At 41.2% G+C, this 21,128-nt stretch overlaps 1 protein-coding gene across 9 annotated transcripts in view; it reads right to left on the bottom strand.

Moving 5' to 3' along the window:
- Window positions 1-21,128, bottom strand: part of TANC1 (tetratricopeptide repeat, ankyrin repeat and coiled-coil containing 1) — a 207,908-nt gene that overhangs the window by 50,216 nt on the left and 136,564 nt on the right. For all 9 annotated transcript variants that reach the window (XM_014575373.3, XM_075933446.1, XM_075933448.1 and 6 more), the window contains 7 exons: window positions 19,662-19,787; window positions 13,385-13,666; window positions 10,980-11,131; window positions 7,072-7,303; window positions 4,832-4,998; window positions 2,507-3,114; window positions 23-131 (listed from right to left, as the gene is read on the bottom strand). In XM_014575373.3, the coding sequence (XP_014430859.2) occupies window positions 23-131; window positions 2,507-3,114; window positions 4,832-4,998; window positions 7,072-7,303; window positions 10,980-11,131; window positions 13,385-13,666; window positions 19,662-19,787 (1,676 nt within the window). The remainder of the gene's footprint in view (window positions 1-22; window positions 132-2,506; window positions 3,115-4,831; window positions 4,999-7,071; window positions 7,304-10,979; window positions 11,132-13,384; window positions 13,667-19,661; window positions 19,788-21,128) is intronic.

Below are 21,128 nucleotides of genomic sequence, written 5' to 3'. Positions count from 1 at the left end.
TTTAAAATCTGTGGATTTTTACCTTGAAAATGTGCGCTTTAAGAATATGATGACCAAGTTCCATTGTTTGCTGTCGGTTTAATTTTCCCTCCTGCCGAGCAAACATGAATGCCAATAGAGCATGCCCATTCCTAGCCACACACACAAAAAGAGGGAGAGCAAGAGAGAGCTGCACACATTTATTTAGTAAAGAATTACTTAAAACGCCTAATATGTTTATGTTTATGTCATGCAAACATCAAACATTTTTGTTTTACTCAATCTTTTGAAATCTCTCCATGTGTTGACACGTTCAAATGTCTCAGGAGAAAGAATTTTATAATACTCATCCTGAGTTAATAACTTTTGGCATTAGGACAGGGGACAATACAGCTCTGTCTCTAAATAACCATTTCCAGAAGAATAGATTTCTCATGACCCTACATTTCAATTTAAAGAACTGCCTCATGGAAAATGTTTGGGTTCCATTAATACAGTGGTAAGAGATTTTCTGCAGATGAAAGGGGAGAAGTCAACAAGACGACCTAAATAGATACAGGCAGTCCCCGACTTACGTGGATCCGACTTATGTCGGATCCGCACTTACGAACGGGGCTTTTCTCGCCCCGGAGCTCGTGGGCGGCAGGACCTCCCAGAGCGCACCGGTCCCGCCACCGCGTCCTCCGGGGCGAGAAAAGCTGCTCCGGATCTCCCTGGTGTGCTGGGGGGGGACTCCCCAGCACAGCAGGGAGACAGGAGCAAAGCCGCAGAGGCGGCGGGACCTCTGCGCCTCCGCGGCTTTGCTCGGGTCTCCCTGGTCTGCTGAGGGGGGAGGGGGCGCAGCTAGTGCGCCCCCCCCCCTCTCCAGCAGACCAGGCTTTTGTTGCGGGACGCCTGGGGTAGAGTAGCTGGGGTGCTGCCGGGTTGGTCCTGCGGGGACCTACCCGGCAGCACCCCAGCTGTTCTGTCCCAGGAGTCCAGATTCAGCCGCTGTTGAAACTGATCAGCGGCTGATTCCAGGAAGCCGGGGGCAGAGCAACTCTGCCTAAGGCTTCCTGTAGTCAGCCGCTGATCAGTTTCAGCAGCAGCTGAATCTGGAGCCAGTTCCAACTTACATACAAATTCAACTTAAGAACAAACCTATAGTCCCTATCTTGTACGTAACCCGGGGACTGCCTGTATTGCAATGGTCTGCTAAATATGACTGTTGCTTCTTTCCCTGTCTCCTCTACTCTGAAGTGAAATTCAGTTAAAACCATCAAGCCCCTTAAAAAAGAACACTGATAAATTTTATTTTCATAATAAAATGCAAACATAAGCATGCAAAAACCACCATCAGCTTGAAACATAGGCCTAACATACAGTAGCAGCCACATTTACAGGAAATCTACAACTTCTGGTGTAATTCTGGACATTGTTATAGGAAGCAAACACAGAGTGGAGAATTTTACATAATTCAGTTCAATAGTTAGTAGATAAGTTTTATAATGTAAAAACCATGGTTTTGTAAAACTCAGGAGAACTCAACTCTTAAAATTCTAAGGTAGTTGGGTAAATCCATGTTTAAAACTATCACCAAAATCTACCTTATGTATGTACGATGATCCTGTCTCATTTAAAAATGTTTTTAAAAGGATTAAATTCCAAACCTCAGAATAGTGTGGCAAAATGGAAAATGCAGGCTACCAAAATGTACGCGCATGCAGTTCACAATGTTTTTCAGTGGTTCTGACTCACATGACCCATACTATACAACCCAGGAAGAGGAGTAAGTAAAGTCAAATTGAAATAATGAGACTTGAACTTAGGGATGTAAAATCCCATTAAATTGGTTAACCAGTTAAATGTGATGTTTAACTGGTTAACCAATTAAAGAGGAGGCACAGTCCGACCAAGGAAGCCTCTGTCTGCAGTAGCCCCCTCGGGGTTGGAGCAGCCCCCTACTCACAGCAGGCAGGGAGCTGCTTTAGCCTCCATCAATTAATCAGTAACTGCTAAGCATTACCTGTAAGTGTGATGCTTAATGGTTGACCAGTTAACCTTTCACATCCCAACTGTGAATGTCTGAGTAATTAAAAAAAAAACCAGCAACAGAAGATGAGGCAAAATGATCTATTGCTCTAATTTCCCAATAGAAAAGTAGATTTTAAAGTCTGAGTTGGGAGGAAACCTTACAGCATTTTCCTACTACAGATTTTGCCGAAGACATAAAAAAAAAGGAGACCCCTCACACATTAAATTTATTTGCCAAGGTAGTAAAACCATACAATTTAATTATTACTAAGGGTAAATTCTGCTCTCAGATATATAGGTCCAGTTCACATTAATGCCTGTATGTAACTCCTGATGGAGTCACATATAGGCATTAGAAGGAAAAACTTGACCCTAAACATGCACAGCTTTTCCTATTTAAAAAATGCATCTGTTCAACAGTACTCTCTCCTCTCATCAGTGTTCAAAAGCGATAATTAAAATTGGTAAAAGCAGCAATCTGTACATACTACAGCTTATTGCAACTTTAATTTACCTTGGCTCACATAAGAAGTTTGTATTTTCACCATCTGCTCTCCAAACAAGCCATTCCCTGAAGGAAGGATGGCAGAACATACGTGTTTTGTCACGCCTTTTTATCAGAAAGCACGAAAGGGCCTCCATCCGCTGTTGGAAGTCTTCCCATTCCTGTTCACCCTTTATTTGACCAGCATTAATAGCCTGGAAAATCTGGTCATCTGTCAGGGGATGAAGAGATGCTAGAGCCACATTTAAGACTGGCAGTGCTCTCTCAAAGGCAGAGTTGGTCATGAACTTCATGTTGCACTGAAGCAAATAAAGTTCGGATAGAGACACAGGGACTACTTTGTAGCTTGCACTTTTGATCACCAAGTGACCTTTCTGAAAAAGATCCAGGATCAGTTTCAAGTAGAGATAAGATCCCAAGCTCTTCATAATCAGGTGGTTACTCACTTTCCCTATTATGGCTGCATCAGCTTTCCCATTTAAAGATATATTGTTTATAATTTCCTGACTGCTATTGATCCTATACTGAATATATGAATTCAAGTCACCATGGATTTCTTTCTTGTCTGGGAAGTCATCTAGGGATATTTTGAAAAAGGGTAATGAATTCGTATTTTCCTGTAATTAAAATACAAAACAAAAAGCGCACACATTATAGCATTTCATAACTGAAAATTCAGTCTTATACTTTTCTTTTGTAAAAGGTATTAGATAAAGATGGAAAGGATCCATTCACTCTATTATGTCCTTGTAAATATAGTAACCTGCTAACAGGTAACACAATATTTTATATTTTTACAATACATCATCCTTCATATGAGGCTTTCAAAACACTTTATTAACTGACCTTTGATGAGTACATGAAAGATATATAGAGAACATTTTCAATTTTAGGGCAACAGAATCAAAGTTACCAGAACTGGAATTTGGCCAGAAAACATTTTTATATCAATAACAAGTATAGTCTGGGTTACTACAAACAACCACTTACCTAAATCCGGGGCAATATATACTCCTTATGTTCTATGGGTATTTAAAAAACCCCACACATCTGCTATAACCCCTTCCCTCCCATCACCCACCAGAATTTACATATATGCTTCTTAAGCCAACTGGTGTATTCTGGGCGATGCGGGTCCATTGTTTGCTTGGGTCTCTCCCACCGGGTACATCATGTAACGCAGCACAAGGGCATGGAATTAGTGCGCCTGGCCTGGGCGTCACATTACTGTAATGCAAATTATGTACCCACCCTCTCCCCGCCCAAAAATCTGTCCCCGGATACCCTATCCCCTCCATTGTTGCTGAATATGTGATTTAAACTTGTTCACAAACATTCACTTAATAAGGTTTGTCAATCTCTTTGCATAGGTATAATTCAGTAATGACCCAGAGAGAAGCATACCATTGCCAGTGTTCTCTCTAAACTGCCCGGCAGCACAGCTTCACAGGTGATTAATCAGCCCTGCCCAGTCAGAGGCTCAGGGCTCCATGCAGGGAGCTGACTGACTGGGCAGGGCTGATAAATCACCTGTGAAGCTGTGCTGCCGGGCACCTTAGAGGAACACTGACCATCACCACCACTTCCTGCAGGTGGTGTCTCCTAGAGGTCTCTCATGCAAGTACTGACTGAGCGTGCATGACTACGTAGTTAGGGAGAACTGACAGCTACAGAATGTAGTCTAGCTATTGTGGTTTTACCTGAACACATATTTAAGGTACATAACAAACAGTAATATAAATGATAGACAGTTGCTTTTCAGGCAGGGCAATTTATATTTGCATAGTCCAACAAACTTTACAAATACCTTTAGTATAATTAAGCACCTTTATAATATACTGCATTGCCAATGCAATTTAAAACAGGTAAATGGGTTAAAAAGGCACTGACATTATGAAATCACTATATCCCAGAATTCAAATAGTTGTTTCCCAGAATTCAAATAGTTGGATTATGTTAGAAAATAACTTCTAAATGGATGATCCTTTCTAGAGAAATTCCATATAAATCAACTGTTAGATGGAAACTAACCACCTCACATTCTACAAGGTACTGAGAATGCCTAACTCCTGTTGGGTCAATATTTCATTGTCATCTCACTTGAGGTCTAAGAAAACTGTAGCTTATGTTTTGTCAATCTTCTGGTATACTCCAGAAAACAAGGCAGGAAAAAATAACTTATTTATACACCAATAAAAATGAACACTAGGCACAATTTTTATTTAGATCTTGAATTCACTTAAAATGTAGTGTTCTCTCAAGAAAATGCTGTTGTAGCAGTGTAAAAGGTGAATTTTAAGAGCAAAAGAAGCCAAACTAAATATATGATATTACCTGAAAATTAGTTCTTACAGTCACAATCAGCTTCAACCAGGAAGGAAATTTAGAGATAACATTTGTGATAAATGAAGAAAGTGTGTCACCATAATCAGGTTTGTGGAATTCAGCCTCATTTAAACCATCTATCAAAATGATGTACTCTTCCTCTGGAATTCTTTGCTCTGAATAACAAAAGTCAAAAAATAACAGGAGATCACACATTTTTTCTCAGACTCAGTTGTATGCAGAATTTTGAAAATACTGGCATTACAGATTATTATTTTATAAACGAGAAAAAAACTCTGCAAATTAGAATAGCCAACCAAAAATCACCCTAGATTTTTAAAATCTAATTTACATTTTTGCTGTTTGCTTTTGAGCATTTTACTTTCTTTAGCCAATGAAAATGAGACTTGGTTTCATTTTCTACATTTTATGACTAGCATTGTGCTGCAATTTCTGGGTTACCAGAGAACAGCTAAACACTTCCAACAGTGTTTTCAGTCACACTTTATATTAAGGTAAATGGTACATTGAAAAGGTTAAATGATGAATAGATATTATAAGCAGGCTACTAACATGAGTAGCAGGTATTATAGATTGGTTACAAGTACATCAATAGAAGGTTCCATATGTAATTACAGGCACTTACTGACCCTCTAACTTTTTACAATAACCCTTATTAGATAATTTATAAGATTCTTTATTAATCATTTGTTAAACCTTTATAAACCACTACAACACAAAAACCTACATAAATAGGCTTTGGGGCAACATAATGTAAAAGAGAAAACAAAATATAGCGGCTCAATATACGAGCACTGTCCAATCTGTGCACCATATTAGGTAAGGGTCACATGGAAAAAACAGCATGGGTTCCATTCTAAGCTATGGTAGATAGCACGCTGTAGTGGGCCAACTCTTTCCTACCTATTCCTTCAGAGAGGATCCCCTTGTTTCCCTCCCACCACAAATCCTCATCTCAGCTCTATTCTTCATACTTTGGCTGTGTCTATACAGCAAGTCTCTTTTGCAAGAGGAAATGCAAATGGAGCACTCATTTGCATATTCCATGCTCACATTTGCATTTCCTCTTCGGGTCCCTTTTGAGCAAGAAATTTTTGCACAAAAAAGAGCTGTGTAGATGGCTCCTTTTTGTGCAAAAACCCCCTTTTGTGCAAGAGCCGTTCTTCCTGAAAAAATGAGGAAGAACGGCTCTTGCACAAAAGGGGGTTTTTGCGCAAAAAGGAGCCGTCTACACGGCTCTTTTATGCGCAAAAACCTCTTGCGCAAAAGGGATCCAAGGAGGAAATGCAAATGAGAATGTGGCATATGCAAATAAGCGCTGCATCTGCATTTCCTCTTGTGGAAGAGGCTTGCAGTTTAGATGCAGCCCTACTGTGGCCCAGGCTTCAATACATTCAGGCTTCTTATCCAAGGCCCAACTAATCCTATTCTGACCCCTTTCAACAAGCCACAGCAGTCTCTCCCACCTTCCCCATCCTTTCCAACTCCTAGTTCCTTCCCCCAGCCTGGCTCCTCTTCCTCATATTTGTTTTTGGTACCACCTTTCCTTTTCCCTTACCCTGCCTCACTGGTTCTCAGTCACAATCTCTAATCTGACTCCTGATCCAATCCCAGTTACCATCACTTCCCCAGTGCAGATGGAATTTATCTGCTAAAATCTAAAAAGTCTCTATTAGCACGTATGAAGGGGTGGAGCCAAGGAAGCCAACTGCCACTCTTGGCCCCAGGCCACAGAGCTGCACACAGTGTGTGGCATTTTGGTGATGATTTAAAGGGCCAGGGGTTCTGGCCACCACTTCTACTGTAGTATCAGCAGCGGCGGCCAGGAGCCCCGGGTTCCTTTGAATCGCCAGACCCCAGGACAACTGCCCCTTTTGCATCTCCTCCCATCAGCAGGCCTCAGGAGTCCTACCTACAATTTATAAATATACAATAAGTGTGAGCATGTTTTTGCTGATATTTAAAAAAGTTATGAAAAAGTTATGAAACATCTTTTAATATTAGATATTGAAGGGTATTTTAAAACTAAAACCAAAAAGTATCTACTTTGTTACAAGGAACGTTTAAATGATTATAACTGAAAGAGAGATTTAAAAGAAACATTCCCTCTAGTGAAGTCATTTCTACATGTTTAATCATCTCCTTCAGATCATTAAATACATATATCAAATTATGCTAGGATTTTTGATCATTTATAAAGTTTCCGAGTAGCTTGCTATTTGGCATACCTTTCCTGAGGTTTTCAAGTGGCTCCAATACTCCTCTTTTAAAAGCTGCTATGGGATCTTGGACACAGGACCTAAGGCTAAGCATACTTTGTAGGTGAGGCTCTTTTATCAGAAGATCTCTGTATGCGGTTAACTGATGTGACCGGCAAAGTAAAGCTGCAATACTGTGCACAAACTCTGGGACAAGACATGTATATGTGTTGTCAGCTTGGCAATAGTGGTAGGCAACAACCTAAAAAAAGAAAGATTATCACATTTTTATGGAAATAGTTTCTTTTAGTTAAGACAAAAAAATCGAGCTATTTTATTTCCCTGAATAGCATCCCCAGGCTATGTTCAATTTTGAAAAAGTTATCCTGATTCATATTTTGTGAAAGATGAGCCTAATGGAGTCATGGTAAATAAAAAAAAAAAAAAAACACCATGAAACAGCATTACTACAGCAGAAGGTAAAAAGGGAATACAGAGAAATCCAAACATTTTGGACATAACCAAATAAACCACTAATTTGAGTCCCTGCCTCTTGGCAAGTCTTTCCTGGACACATTTACATAACTGGAGTTCAGCAGGTTAAGTCAGAGCTTGAGGCCCATGCCATAACACAAGAAAAACTTTCAGAACAAAACCCTGAAATCTGTGAAAGTTCTACGTGAGCAAGGCCATAAGCTGACTTTTACAATATCGCTGTAGGTATCTGACTGCTGCAGAAAAAGAGTACAATGCTCCTTAAAATGAGGAAAAGTCATGGCTCAGGTTTTGGACTATTTCTGTGAAAAATCAACCCATCAAAATGAAAAGCAATGTTTACATTTCATACAAATGTGTCCTTCAGATGCATCTCTCTCACTGGATTCAAGTAAATACTTTAAAACAAAATTTGGCAAATGATTGAGGAAACTGTACTTTAATAAATAAGTGCAAGTCTTATATAGAATATTTTTTCCTTTATGAAAAATCAGTTTCTTGACATAATATAATGCAATTCAGAAGTCAATTGTAGTCAAATAACTCTAGATAGTCAAATTATCATCAGCATGTGGCACAAGTAATGTAAACTACAGCAATATAGCTTTTAAACCCTTTTCAGATTGAGAGAAGAGTTAATTTAAGATGTTAAGTAGTTTCGCTCTCAGGTGACAGTATCTTGTTTTGGTTCTCAAGTATGAGACAATTTACTAAAAAGAGTATAATATAATATGGAGCACAAGATTCCCTAAAATATTTTCATCATGTTCAAGTATTCTCATCTGCTCTTGTTGCAGAGTTTTAAACTGATTTGAACTTAGAAAAATCATAAGGAATAGTACAGCATCTCAGCTCCTTTGGTAAATATCTTATTTCCAATGTTTAGAAGAGATGAAGCTCTTATTGCTGATAATTATTTTCTATACTTTAGCAAAACCAATCATGGTGCAATAGTCAGTGTCAGAGAAACACTTGCAGCTAGAGATCGACAACACATCTATAAAATACCAAAGCTTAGGAATATCTGGACTAGATGAACCTAAACACTGGAACATTCTCAAAATTCTAGGATGTCACAAGCAGAGGATTTGGTTTGAACCTCACTATAATTAATTGTTACACTTCCCTCACACTCCCTGGACCGCTTGTATGTAAAGTTCTAAGATTGAGTGCACAAATAATTGGGAAATATGGAGAAAATAATTATTAATTCATCCTATGCCAGTTGCGTTTGTTTATACTGTAGACTCTTCAAGGCAGTAAACATCTCTTAATATGTGTTGCATAGTGCCTAACACAAGGAAGCTTTCATCTTGGCTGGATCTCGAAGCACTACTGAAAATAAATTTCACAAACACACTAAAATTTTTTATATTTTTATAAAACACCTGAGCTAGGTGATATCTCCTCACTGAGACTCAGAGTGCTAAATCTTCTTTTTCAGAAAGAGGATTTAGGATGAGAAAGGTCTCTCAGAGGCTGTGCCAAGACTACTCCTCTCTGTCGACAGACAGATGTAGATTAGGCATGTTGAAATTGCTAATGAAGCAGAGATTTAAATATGCTGTGCTTCATTAGCATAAACATGGCCACCGCTTTCTCTCAAAATGGAGCTTTTTCGGAAAAAAAACGGCAGTCTAGCCACAGATCTGTCAAAAATAAACCCTTTTTCCACAGATCCTGTAAACCTCATTTTTTGAGGAATACAGGATCTGTCGAAAAAGGGTTTATTTTCAACAGATCCGTGTCTAGACTGCCAGGTTTTTTTTTAAAAAAAGCTCCATTTTGAAAAAAAGGCGGCCATGTTTATGCTAATGAAGCATGGGATATTTAAATCCCTGCTTCATTAGCAATTTCGACATGTCTAATCTACATCTCTCTGTCAACAGAGAGGTGTAGTCTAGACATACCAGAGAGCATGACCATTAGTGGAAACAGTTTTTCATCTTCACAAATCAAAAACTTTGCCTTTTTATCTTTGAAAGTTGTAGATCATTTGGGCCACAACTTTTGGGAAAATTGGACTGAATTATTGCCAAATGCACTTCCCTTAAGATACTGTGGATCATCAATCAATCACGCAGTCACATATCTTGTAAATGGAAGAGATGAAAGATGATGTTTCACAACCTGCACTGACCCTCTATTTAACTCCACATTAGTTTTAAAGTGTTGCTCCCAATCTTTAAAACACTATAAGGACCCTCTTCTACCTCCCTGACACAATTTAAACATTATAGTGAACCAGGTATCAACAACTGACAGCCTTACGGACTCTTTGGAGCCAGGGATATAGCATTTCTGATGGAGAACTCACAGCTCTGGAACTCAGGACATAGAACACAAATTCTGTTATGGGTAAGGCATTTTGCAAGCCTTTCCTCACTTTGCAAGTTTTTCCACAATAACAACTGTATCAGAAAGACCTGAAAATATTCACCTGGGAAAGAGAATCCAAAGATGGTTCCATCTAAAAAGTCATTTCTTGTTCATTTTAATTTCTGTAACCCTTGCCCAAACACACCAACAATGAATAAGTTGCAAATTGCCTTGAACAAACTTCTGTCTTTCCTTGTTTTATGCAAACTTGCACTGTAAGAAGCTACGTATCTAGTGGAAGTAGCAGACATCAAGGCTACGTCTACACTGGCAGCTTATTTTGCAAGAACTGTTTTGCGGAAGAGTTCTTGCTCAAAAAGTCTTCCACAAGAGTGCGTCTACACTGCTTTTGAGCAAGAGCGTCCATGGCAATATGGTTGCTCTCTTGCACAAGAAAGCTCTGATGGCCATTTTAGCCATACAGGTTTCTTGCGCAAGAAATTAATGTTGTCTGTCTACACTGCCCTCTTGCACAAGAGGGCTTATTCCTCATGGGGAAAGGAGTAACTCTTCCAGAAGAAGCCCTGTTTTCCGATGCTAGACTGTAAATTTACTTGCGCAAGAACGCGTGTGCAGTGTAGACACCCGGCAAGTTTTTGCACAAGAACAGCTGTTCTTGCGCAAGAAGCCGCCAGTGTAAACGTAGCTCAAAAGAATTAGGGATGCCAACGACTGACACAAAACAGAGGAAACTTGTTCTCACATTTCTATCATCTCTTAGCCTAAATTGTGTCTTTGCCTTGCACAGATGAGATCCACAAAGGCAGAGGTGAGAGTAAAGTATTACATATACTCCATTGCCCGAACTATGGAAGGACTATCTGTAAACACAGCCCCTTTCTTCAAGTAAGTAATGGGGCTGCTACCATGTTGCAACTCATGTGAAGAGAGAAAGATCTGGCTATCTGTATAGATTGTATGCACATGATACACCATTATATGAGAGTCTCTCAAACCACTCCCTTTTCCCCCTAGCACCACCAGGAAGCTTCACAAATCACTGTATCATGGAGATTAAAGTTTTTAGTGTATTAGATGAAGCCTACTGAATGGTGAAAGGTTACCTTTGAAGCAAGACGTCTCACAGATTCATCCTCTGGATTCTGATGTTCAGGAGTATTAGGACAACTCAGAATCTTCCCTGTATTGGTACTATTTGTGTGAGGAGCAGGTGGTGGTAATTTAGTGAGGGGAATATCTTGACTGGGGTCACTGTCTATAAAAAAAGTGCACAGAGCAAAGTTATGATTACTGACTACCACTTTAGGGTAAAATATATAGATAATGGAAATTTAACTCAAAACTTTAGGAAATAAGTTACATGTTTTTTAAACATACACAATATATCATCTTCAAAGGTAAAGAGTTACAACAGACCTAGGCTAAATACATCCTGCGGTCCGGATTCAACCCTCCAAGCCATTGGATCTAGCCCGCAGATGCTGTAGGAAGCCCTGCACACCACTCAGAAATGCGGCTGCGGGGCCATTTCTCTTTAAAAACTGTGAGTGGAGGAAGGCATCAGGTATAACTCTTGCCCTGAGCACAATCCCATGGTTGGCTTCTGGACAGAAACTGGCCAATGGTAGTTGCCTGTTTGAACAACAGGCAGACACGAAGCATTAGCGGCTCAGTTATTCACACAAGCACATGGCCGGGCAGCCTGTGCAGGCAAGGGCAGGCAGGGAGGCTGGATGGCTGATAAATGTTTTAAGTTCTTCGAGCCTCAGCTCTGCAGGGAGGCAGGCTGGTTGGGCTGCTGGCTAGTAATCTCCTGGCCAGATTGGCCTTTGGCACCCTAGCCCCTCTCCCAACCCTCTGCCCCACTTCACTCAATATAACCGAATCTTCTGTGCCCCCCCCCTTACACCCATACCCACTGCCCAGATCTGGCACCCAAATCCACTGCCCAGATCATAATCTTCTTTTACCCTAGGTTACAAACAAAACTCCTGCACCCTTGTCCCCTCCCCTAGGTCACAAACCAAAGCCCTGCACCCCAGGCTCCTGCCCTAGATCACAAGCCCCTCCTGCCGTAGGTCACAATCCAAACCCCTGAACCCCAGGCTCCTGCCCTAGGTCACAACCGCCTCCTTCACCCAAACTCCCTCTCAGAATCCATTCTCCCTCCTGCACCCCAATCCCTTACCCCAAGCTCCCTTCTGCAGTCAACCTCCATCCCAGACCCCGCACCTCCCTCCATTAATATCCTGGAAGAGTGCGGGCCTAGACCACTTTCAAAAATCTTCAAGAGGCCCCCTGTCAAAAATTATTGCCCACTCCTGAGTTACAACATGACTTATGAATGTACATATTTTTATTTTATGTTCTCTGTGTGCTTTAATTCAGGGGCTTTCAAACTCTGGATCGCGGCTTGTAAGGACAAGCTGCTAGCTCACTGCAAAAGGCTTTATTTACTTGCACTTTCACAGGTACAGGTTATCGAAGCTCCCACTGGTCACAGATAGCAGGTTCTGGCCAATGGGAGCCATGGAAAGGGTGTGAACCGGGATCACTGCTTCCTTCAGCTCCCATTGGCTAGAAACAGTGATCTGTGGCCAATGGAAGCTGTGATCACCTTTACCCCCAGAGGCTCAGGTAAACAGTGTCTTGCGGTCAAGTTAGCAGCTTGCCCTTACAAGCCATGACTGGGAGTTTGAAAACCCCTGGCTAAATTGACCTTGAGCAGAAGCAATAGCAAATAGTGAAAATAAATATAGTGATGTGAAAATAAGCACAATTCTAAATGCAAAAGTCATCAAATCATATAATGTAATAGGTCTCAACAAATATGGAAAGTACTGTACTAATTATGGTATCATAATAGCCTTTTCTTCACATCATCAATATAGCACATTTGAAAAGTGTTAGGACTGGATGTACTTGGAGTACATACAAAAAAAGAATGATATCTTCTCACTTCAGATACACTGGTGTGTGTGTTCATATGTGCAGTAAAAGGGATGTATGACCCTTTCAGCACAGATTTTGTGAAACCTTTGAAAAATCTGGGCAGCACAATACAGGGAATGATTATACTAGAGCACCATCTTGCCACAAACTAGCAATAGCTGGGGTCAGGGCCAGGCGGAGAGGGGAGGTCTAGGCAGCGAAGTTCTATAGAGCCATGCTGCCAAGTGAGTTTGGAGTGCTGGAAGGCAGTATGGAGATTAGAGTTTCCATAGATACTCTGGGGAGAGGGGAATGGAGGGGGTTTTGATGGTGTTTTGGTTGTTTGTGTGTGCATGTGTCTATCTGTCAGCTTGTTTGTTTAAAAAGTTGAACCTATGGTCTATTCTGTTGCAAGTTATTGTCAAAGCATGTCATGTTAATGGAATTTCCTTTCCCCCTAAGAGCTATTCATTTAGGGCACAATAAGGCCAGTAATCTATGCCTGCAAAGTAAGCAATATGCTGACTATATATAAAAAACATAATAACCTAAACAATTATTTAGAGGAGAAACATACTTTTCGGGGATGAATTAGGGCTGTTTGAAGCAATTTGCCTCATGCGACTTCCATGGCAGCTAAGTGCCACCAACTTTGAGATAATAGCAGTCTTTCCAAATCCCACATTTCCAATAATAACCGCTCCCCTGTTTTCTGCCAGCTCTGGATTCTTGAAGGTTTCTTCGATCACTTGAAACAGCCAGCCTCTTCCGACAAACACAGAGTCTGTTGTTATGCTTGGCACTTCAAACAATAGTGGCTTTAGCAAAATGTCTTGAGGCTTATAGGGGACAAAACGTGCTGAGAAGCGGGAAGGGAAAAACAATAGAAGAAAATATTGTTATGCAATGAAAACTTATTTATTTGCAATAGCATTTTAGAAGACAATTCCAATAACTTTTGGTGGGTAATTTACGGTTTGAGAGGATTTCTTTTCAGCACTTTTACTATAAAAACAATTACAAGCGATTTATTGAACTGTCTATAAATTAGCAGTTTCACTATGAATTATATGCTAAAATACATATAATTATTGGGATTTTCTTTTTTGGGCAGGGGTTCAGTCTTCATATTTAAAATGTTGGAGAACTGTGATTATTCAACATTTAATTAACTACAATATTTTCTGTATAGATGAAAATGCACACATTTTTCTCATTTAGGGCCTGACACTGGAAGTTGTCAGAGTTGTGGGTGCTAAGCACTTCACGTGGTCAGATCCTTAAAAAGAGAATAGGGAAAGGCATGTGCTCAGCACCTCTGAAAATCTAGCACACACATTCTTGTTTTCATATGTATTCTCAAACAGATAATGCAAGAGCTATTGGAAGATAACGAATCTGGTTTTGACTGGAAATATTACTGTAACCATATATATATTTATTAAAAAAATAAATAATGATTTCTCAAGAAAATTTATTTCTTAACTTTTTTCAGCAATTAACTCATTGAAGAGCAATATTACGGAGCTTTGACCACTTACATTTTTCTGTTCATTATGGTAATCTAAACAGAATCACCAAGTAGCCAAGACAAAGTTGAGGAAATAAAATCTGCACAATCAGCAAGTAAAAAAATGCCACTATTTACTGGCCCAAAGGCCACTCCATACTGGATTATCTATGTACAACCATAACAGTCATGAATAATTAATTGCTTTTCTTGCATAAACAAGATTCAAGTGGAAAGATATCCTTGAGACAGTCTATAAATCTGTTTTTAAAAAGTATAGTACCACCATGGTTACCTGAATGCCCTGAAGGGAAAAGGAATCTTCAATATAAACACTGATGGTACATGATTCAGTTATGGATATATGAGGTTCACATAATCTAGGTTTTATTGCACATGTATGTTAATTATATAAATATATGTTCGATTTCTTTTTTTTTAAAATCTTTGTTTCAGTGTGGCATGCCATATATCAGAAAAATGTGTGAGCAAGCACTATAATAGAATCTACAAGTACAGAACTGAACCCCTGTATGGAAACCCTCTGGCTTCAGCCAAACACACGAGGAACTCACACATCTATGCTTATATAGGGTTACACTTATAAATCTTTTTGCAGGGAGGGACTTTTGCAAAAATTTCAGCTTTACCTACTACAAAAACTGTGTGCCTATTCTGAGGCCTGCTCTATACTAGAAGTTTAGATCAAATCTAGCTGCAAAAGTTGATTTTCAAACCAATGAGTCCACACTACTAAGCCGCTACAGTCGATTTTGGTTCTCCTGCTTTCACAAGGTGAAACACTAAATTTGACTTTGCATGGTTCACTTTACAGTAATGTAGTGCCAAGTGTCGCACAAGTCAACATTCCTGGCCTCCAAGAGGCATCTCAGTGTCCTGCTGTGATCACTTTGACCAGAACTTGTAACTCCACTGCTTTCCAGGTGAACAGGAAAGCCCAAGTCTGAATTTCATCTCCAGAGTGGACAACATTGCAAGCACACCTCAGAGCAGGCAGTACACCTGAGCAGCACACGACCATGAGTTCCTTGAGTTCAAGTCCCATGAGGTCCAGCTCCTAAGGGGTACAGATGGGCACCAGCATGAAGTGTGAAGAAAATCTTCAACCTCACGGAGGTGTGGAAAGAGGAATCAATTCTCATGGTGCTCTGAACCAGCAAACAAAATGCACATATGTATGTGAAGATCACAAAGTCCATGGTGGAGAAAGCATACATCAGGGACACCCAGCAGTGCTGTGTTAAAATAAAGGAGTTGAGGCAGTCCTAGCACAAGACAAAGGAAGTAAACAAATAGTCTGGTGCATCACTGCAAACATGACACTTTTATAACCAGCTGCATGTGATCATAGCAGTGGACTCGACCAGCTTCCCAAGTCAGATTGTGGAATCCTCCCAAGACACTCAGGACAGGACAGTGGAGGGAGAGGCTGACGACGATGAGAATAGCCAGCTGGCAAGCAGCAAGAACCAAGAATGTTTTATAACTTTGGAGACAATCCCTTCCTCCCCCGCCCTCCCTCACCCCCCACAGACATCTCACAGTCAGGAACAGATCCTGTGAGTTCACTTTTTTTTTTCTTGCTACAAGTGGGTTAAGGCAATTGGGTGTGATGGGTGATATATTCTGTGCCTACACAGCACAGGGGCCTAGAACAGTTTGTTAACATGCCTGGGGATGATGCTGGAATCCTCCCTGCACAATTCCATAAAGCTCTCAGATTGAAACTCTTTTCACAAGGTTTCTGGGGAAGCCTGTCTTATTCTGCCCTCCATGGTAGGACGCCTTACCAAACCAAGCCAGCAGTGATCGGTTTGGCATCATTGCTGCACAAATCAATGCAGCGTAAGACTCAGGTTTCTGGACACATTCAGTCCTACATCTGCTCCCTATCACTCTGTGTGACTTGGAGAAGAATGATATCTCACATGGCAACTTGGGTAAAGGAGGGGAAGCTATTAGCTGCTGCCTCTGCTGCTAGCACAGCTTCAGCATCTAGTACCCCCCTTCCTCCTGCCCACCCACCGCTGTGGTGGACACAGAGGGGGGAAGCTGCATGACCTGCTGCCCTGCCCCATAGCTTCGGCCTTGCACAGAACACATCTCCATTGTCTTTACAGAAATCTTCACTGTATGTTAACAGATTAGGGTTAGTTGAACCAGGAGTGAAAAGAATTTAAATTTCTTACAGGTACTGCCCTATCACAACCTGGATCTCTGCCAGCTCTTTAATTAACTCTCTGCTGGCTTTTTCTGCAGCTCAGATAGTTCTTGCTGGAGCTGTGCACCGGAGCACATCCTCTTACTTTTACCTCTGTGTTGAACACAATGTACCTCCTGTAATGTGTGCCCTTGTAACTTTTTGTTACAGTGGGAACAGCAGGGAGTTTGTTGCATACTTCTCTGGCTTCACCAACTGACCAGTTTGCACAAATCTGCAGGCAAAAACTAACAAGGGACAACACGTATAAGCAGCAAATGGAGTGGAGAAATATACTACTGGAGGAGATGCAAGTGGAGCAGCAGAAAAGGACAATGCAAGTGCAACACCAGGATAATGTCTTGTCGCCCCTGACATCTGTGATGGAGTGCATGGCAGTGTATTTGGTCAGGCTCCTTCCCCACCCTTGCAGAACAACTTTCACTCCTCACCTAGTTCCATAGCCACCATGCTTAGGGGCACTAGGACATGGGGAAAGAGAACTCAAATGCAGCCTCATAGTCAACCTCTAGAGCATCATGAAGCAAATACTATTCTCACATCTCTTGATCTCCCACCTCCCAGAGGGTCCTACGATGGACTCTTTTTCTGTCTCTGCTTTCTTCCCTAAATAAAAACGCATCATTTCTGAAAAACAGTCTCTTTATTGTCTGCATTGCAGGAGTGGGTTAGGGGATTATAGGCAAATACACTTAGGGCATGTCTAGACTACATCCCTCTTTTGAAAGAGGGATGCAAATTAGACAGATCGAAATTGCAAATAAAGCCGGGATTTTAATTTCCCACATTTCATTTGCATAATGGCAGCCACGCGTTCTTTCAAAAATGGGCATTTCAAAAGTGAAACTGCTATCTAGACGCGGTTTTCGGGAAAAAAAACTTTTTCAAAAGATCAAATACAGGATCTTTTGAGAAAGGTTTTTTTTTTTAAAGAACCACATCTAGACAGCGGTTTCACTTTCGAAATACCTGTTTTCGAAAGAACATATGGGCCACCATTATGCAAATGAAGCATGGGAAATTCAAATCTCAGCTTCATTTGCAATTTTGATCGGTCTAATTTGCATCCCTCTTTCGAAAAAGGGATGTAATCTAGACCAGTGGTCCCCAACCTTTTGGGGCTGCTGGGCGCCTGGGGGTGGGACCACACACCCGCTGGGCACCCGGGGGTGGGGCCGCGCATGCGCCTGAGGGTGGGGCCACCCGTACGCCACGTGCCTGGTGCCGTCGCTGCTCCTGTGCTGCTTGCCCAGGAGCCGGCACAGCCCATGCACTGTGCGTCCGGGGGCAGGGCCGCCCATGTGCTGCGCGCCTGGGGCTGGCGCCGCCCCTGTGCCACACGCCTGGAGGCGGGGCCGGCCCTGATCACTCAGCGGGCGCACAGAAATGGCCCAGCGGGTGCCATGGCGCCTGCAGGCACCGCGTTGGGGACCACTGGTCTAGACGTAGTCTTAATGCAGGTGCACCTTGTTGACAGCAATGTGCCTGACTCTCAAAACTGGCCATTCATAAAACTTTGTTTCAAAGCCTCTCTGATTTGCAGTGGCTCTGTGCTGGGCTCTCCTTCCTGCCCCGGTATCTGGCTCCTCAAAATCTCTGGCTAGGTGCTCTCCCTCAGTCCCTCATCCTGCCAAATAAATTTCTCCCTTGCCCTCATAAATATTATGAAGTACAAAGCAGGCTGCAACCACAAAGTGAATGTTGTGTTTGCTGAAGTCTAACCTAGTCAGTAGACTCCTATACCTTCCCTTTAAATGCTGAAAACCACATTCCACCACTATTCAGCACTTGCACAGTCTGTACTTGAACTGCTCCTTATTGTGGTCCAGGATGCCCATATACAGTTTCTGGAGCCAAAGGAGCAAGAGGTAGGCAGAGTCACCAAGGATCACTGTTTACATTTCCACTGTTCTGATTCTAATTTTCCAGTCTGAGAAAAACGTTCCAGCTTACAGAAGAGGCATGAATTCGTAAAGATGCACACATCAACGGACTGATGTCACTTCCCACATTGATGTCACTGAAACAGCCCTTATGATCCACCAGCGCCTGCAGCACCACTAAGTATTATTCCTTGAGGTTTATGTACTCCTTGGTAAGGTGGTTGTGTGTCAACATGGGGATGTGCATTTCATGTATTGCGCCACTGCAGTTAGGGAACCCATCAAAGCAAAGCCCTCCACTGTGGCATCCATGTTTCCCAGAGTCACTATCCTCTGTAGAAGAATGGTATTGATTGCTTTGGCTACTGTATAACAGCAGCCTCCACTGTAGATTTCCCCACTGCGAATTGATTATCAACTGACTGGCAGCTGTCTGGTGTCGCAAGCTTCACAGGACAACTGTAATGTGCATGTCCACTGTCAAAATGGGTCTCATCTGGGTGTCTCAGTGCTTCAGGGAAAGGGAAATCCATTCACAAAGTACCATGAAAGTGGCCTTGCGCATTTGCAACTTTTGCAACCACTGCTGATCATCCCATAGCTGCCACGCTATGAACTGGGTTATGCACTGTTTCCACAGGAATCAAATGCCAGCAGTGTTTTTAATTCGCTCACAACTGTCATCCTGGAGTGCATTGCTTATGCTCTCAACATATTCCACCATTAGGTGTACTAAGATAAACATCATAATCACTTTGATGCATAAGGGATCCATGAGGGAGTCCATGCTCACACTGCTATGGCATCTGCATGGGTAACTAGGGCCAAAAAGGGTGTGAAAAGACTGTTTCCTGCTGATCTCAAGCAATGGGAGAGGGAATAGATGAGCGCATTACGGGAGGCTGACGACATGAACCCATAACCACCCACTGCACAGTTTTGGTCCCAATGTGCATCAGGAGCATAACCCAGAATGCAAAGCAGTGCAGGCACTGTGCGATAGCTACCCACAAAGTCTCTCAAAGTCGACGGCACTCTCAAAGTCAACAGCAGTCTCCCTACCAGGGACATGCTACTTCAAGCAACACTGAATTATTGCACACAGTAGGGACATGGACCTTCCACTTTACAAAACTGGGTGGCAAGAAATTGACCTTAATAAACTGATCTTATTTCATAGTGTACACATGGCCCAAGATCACCACATACATATAAATACCTTTAATTTCTTGTTGTGCTCTTCCTCCTGCAGTGTTATGCCAAGGTAAGCGAATCGAGGTACGTAATGGAGTATTCCTTTGTCCATCCAAATAGCTCAGATCTTCTAACTTGGTTGAACTTGTTGCTAGGATATTAAGAACTTAAGTTTATTTTTTCATCTGAATAAATAATTACACAATACTGTTTAACAGCATGAATTATTAATAATGATTATATTTGTACTTTCAAAATAGAATTCAAAATTAATTTTCCCGCACAGTTACACCCTCAGAAATTATAGGTAAGATTTTTGATGAGCATGGCCATTTTCTTCTGTAAATATAAGTCCTTGATAGTAAAAAGATTTTAAATATCCTACCAGCACCATGAAGTGTCCTGTTAAAAAAGTCGTTTTCATTATACATGTTTCTATTTGTTTTATATTTTAATATGAAATATTACCTTCAGAATTGAAAATTATGCTAAAATTATTAGTCAGAAGCTAAGAGGGGAAAAGCTTTATATGGAATTTTTATGACAAGTCTGGCAGTCAGAAATTATTTAGTAAAGCTTCAGTACTTCCAAGCAGAAACACAGCAAGGTAGCTAGATGAATCTTCTGCCCGAGTGATTTTATTCATAGTTGCTGGCAATTCAAATCTTGCAATTAGACAAGCATATACTGTGTGCACTATTTCACCACATCCAGAACATTAACAATCACCTCATTAACTGTCTGACTCTCTTCATATTCCTTTGCAGAACTAAACAGATTTCTAAACCATATAAGTTCTTGATAGAAAGAGAAATATTCTGCAATAGTTATTGATCACATTCTGCGTTCATGGAAATAAAATGTATTGATAATTCCACAGTATACTGGTATACTACCAATTCCTCCTAAGACTGGGAAAAGTAATATAAACATACTGTAAACTTACCATTGCACACAACTTAAATGGAAACCTTCAATTATTGCTGAAGTGGTATGTTGAAGTCATTCACGTTATATATCTTTTACACAGTGCTCTAGGATCAAATGCACATTTCTTTCCCAGCCACCATTTAAGTCTTTTTCCATTTGGCAGACATTCATTTCCCCTTTTTCTCCCTTGTGTTCCAAACAAAACCATTTTTGTCTTCGCTTTGTTGTTTGAAAACACTAATAGCTAGTAGAGATTTAGGAAGAGGGTATATTGATAAATTGCAGCTTGCAGCATCTGTAGACAGCTCATATATGCAGTGGAATCTCAGTCCAGTAAAATGGTTTCCTTTTTGTTCTTATGAACAGGGATAGAAATAAAAAAAGTTCAAGACCCAAAGGACTAACCATACAGTGTTATATTAGTGGGAGGCACATTCTGAACCTAAATCTGTTAACAGCATCTTCAAAAGCAACATTTCACATTGGGGGTAGATGAAGAAGTTACTCATCTTGTGCAGTAACAATGGTTCTTCAAAGATGTGTGCCCCTGTGGGTGCTCCAC

Source organism: Pelodiscus sinensis, chromosome 7 (genome assembly GCF_049634645.1).
Source record: "Pelodiscus sinensis isolate JC-2024 chromosome 7, ASM4963464v1, whole genome shotgun sequence".
NCBI classification, from domain to species: domain Eukaryota; kingdom Metazoa; phylum Chordata; order Testudines; family Trionychidae; genus Pelodiscus; species Pelodiscus sinensis.
Note: the sequence above shows the minus strand (reverse complement) of the source record. Positions and strands in the feature narration are given on the sequence as shown.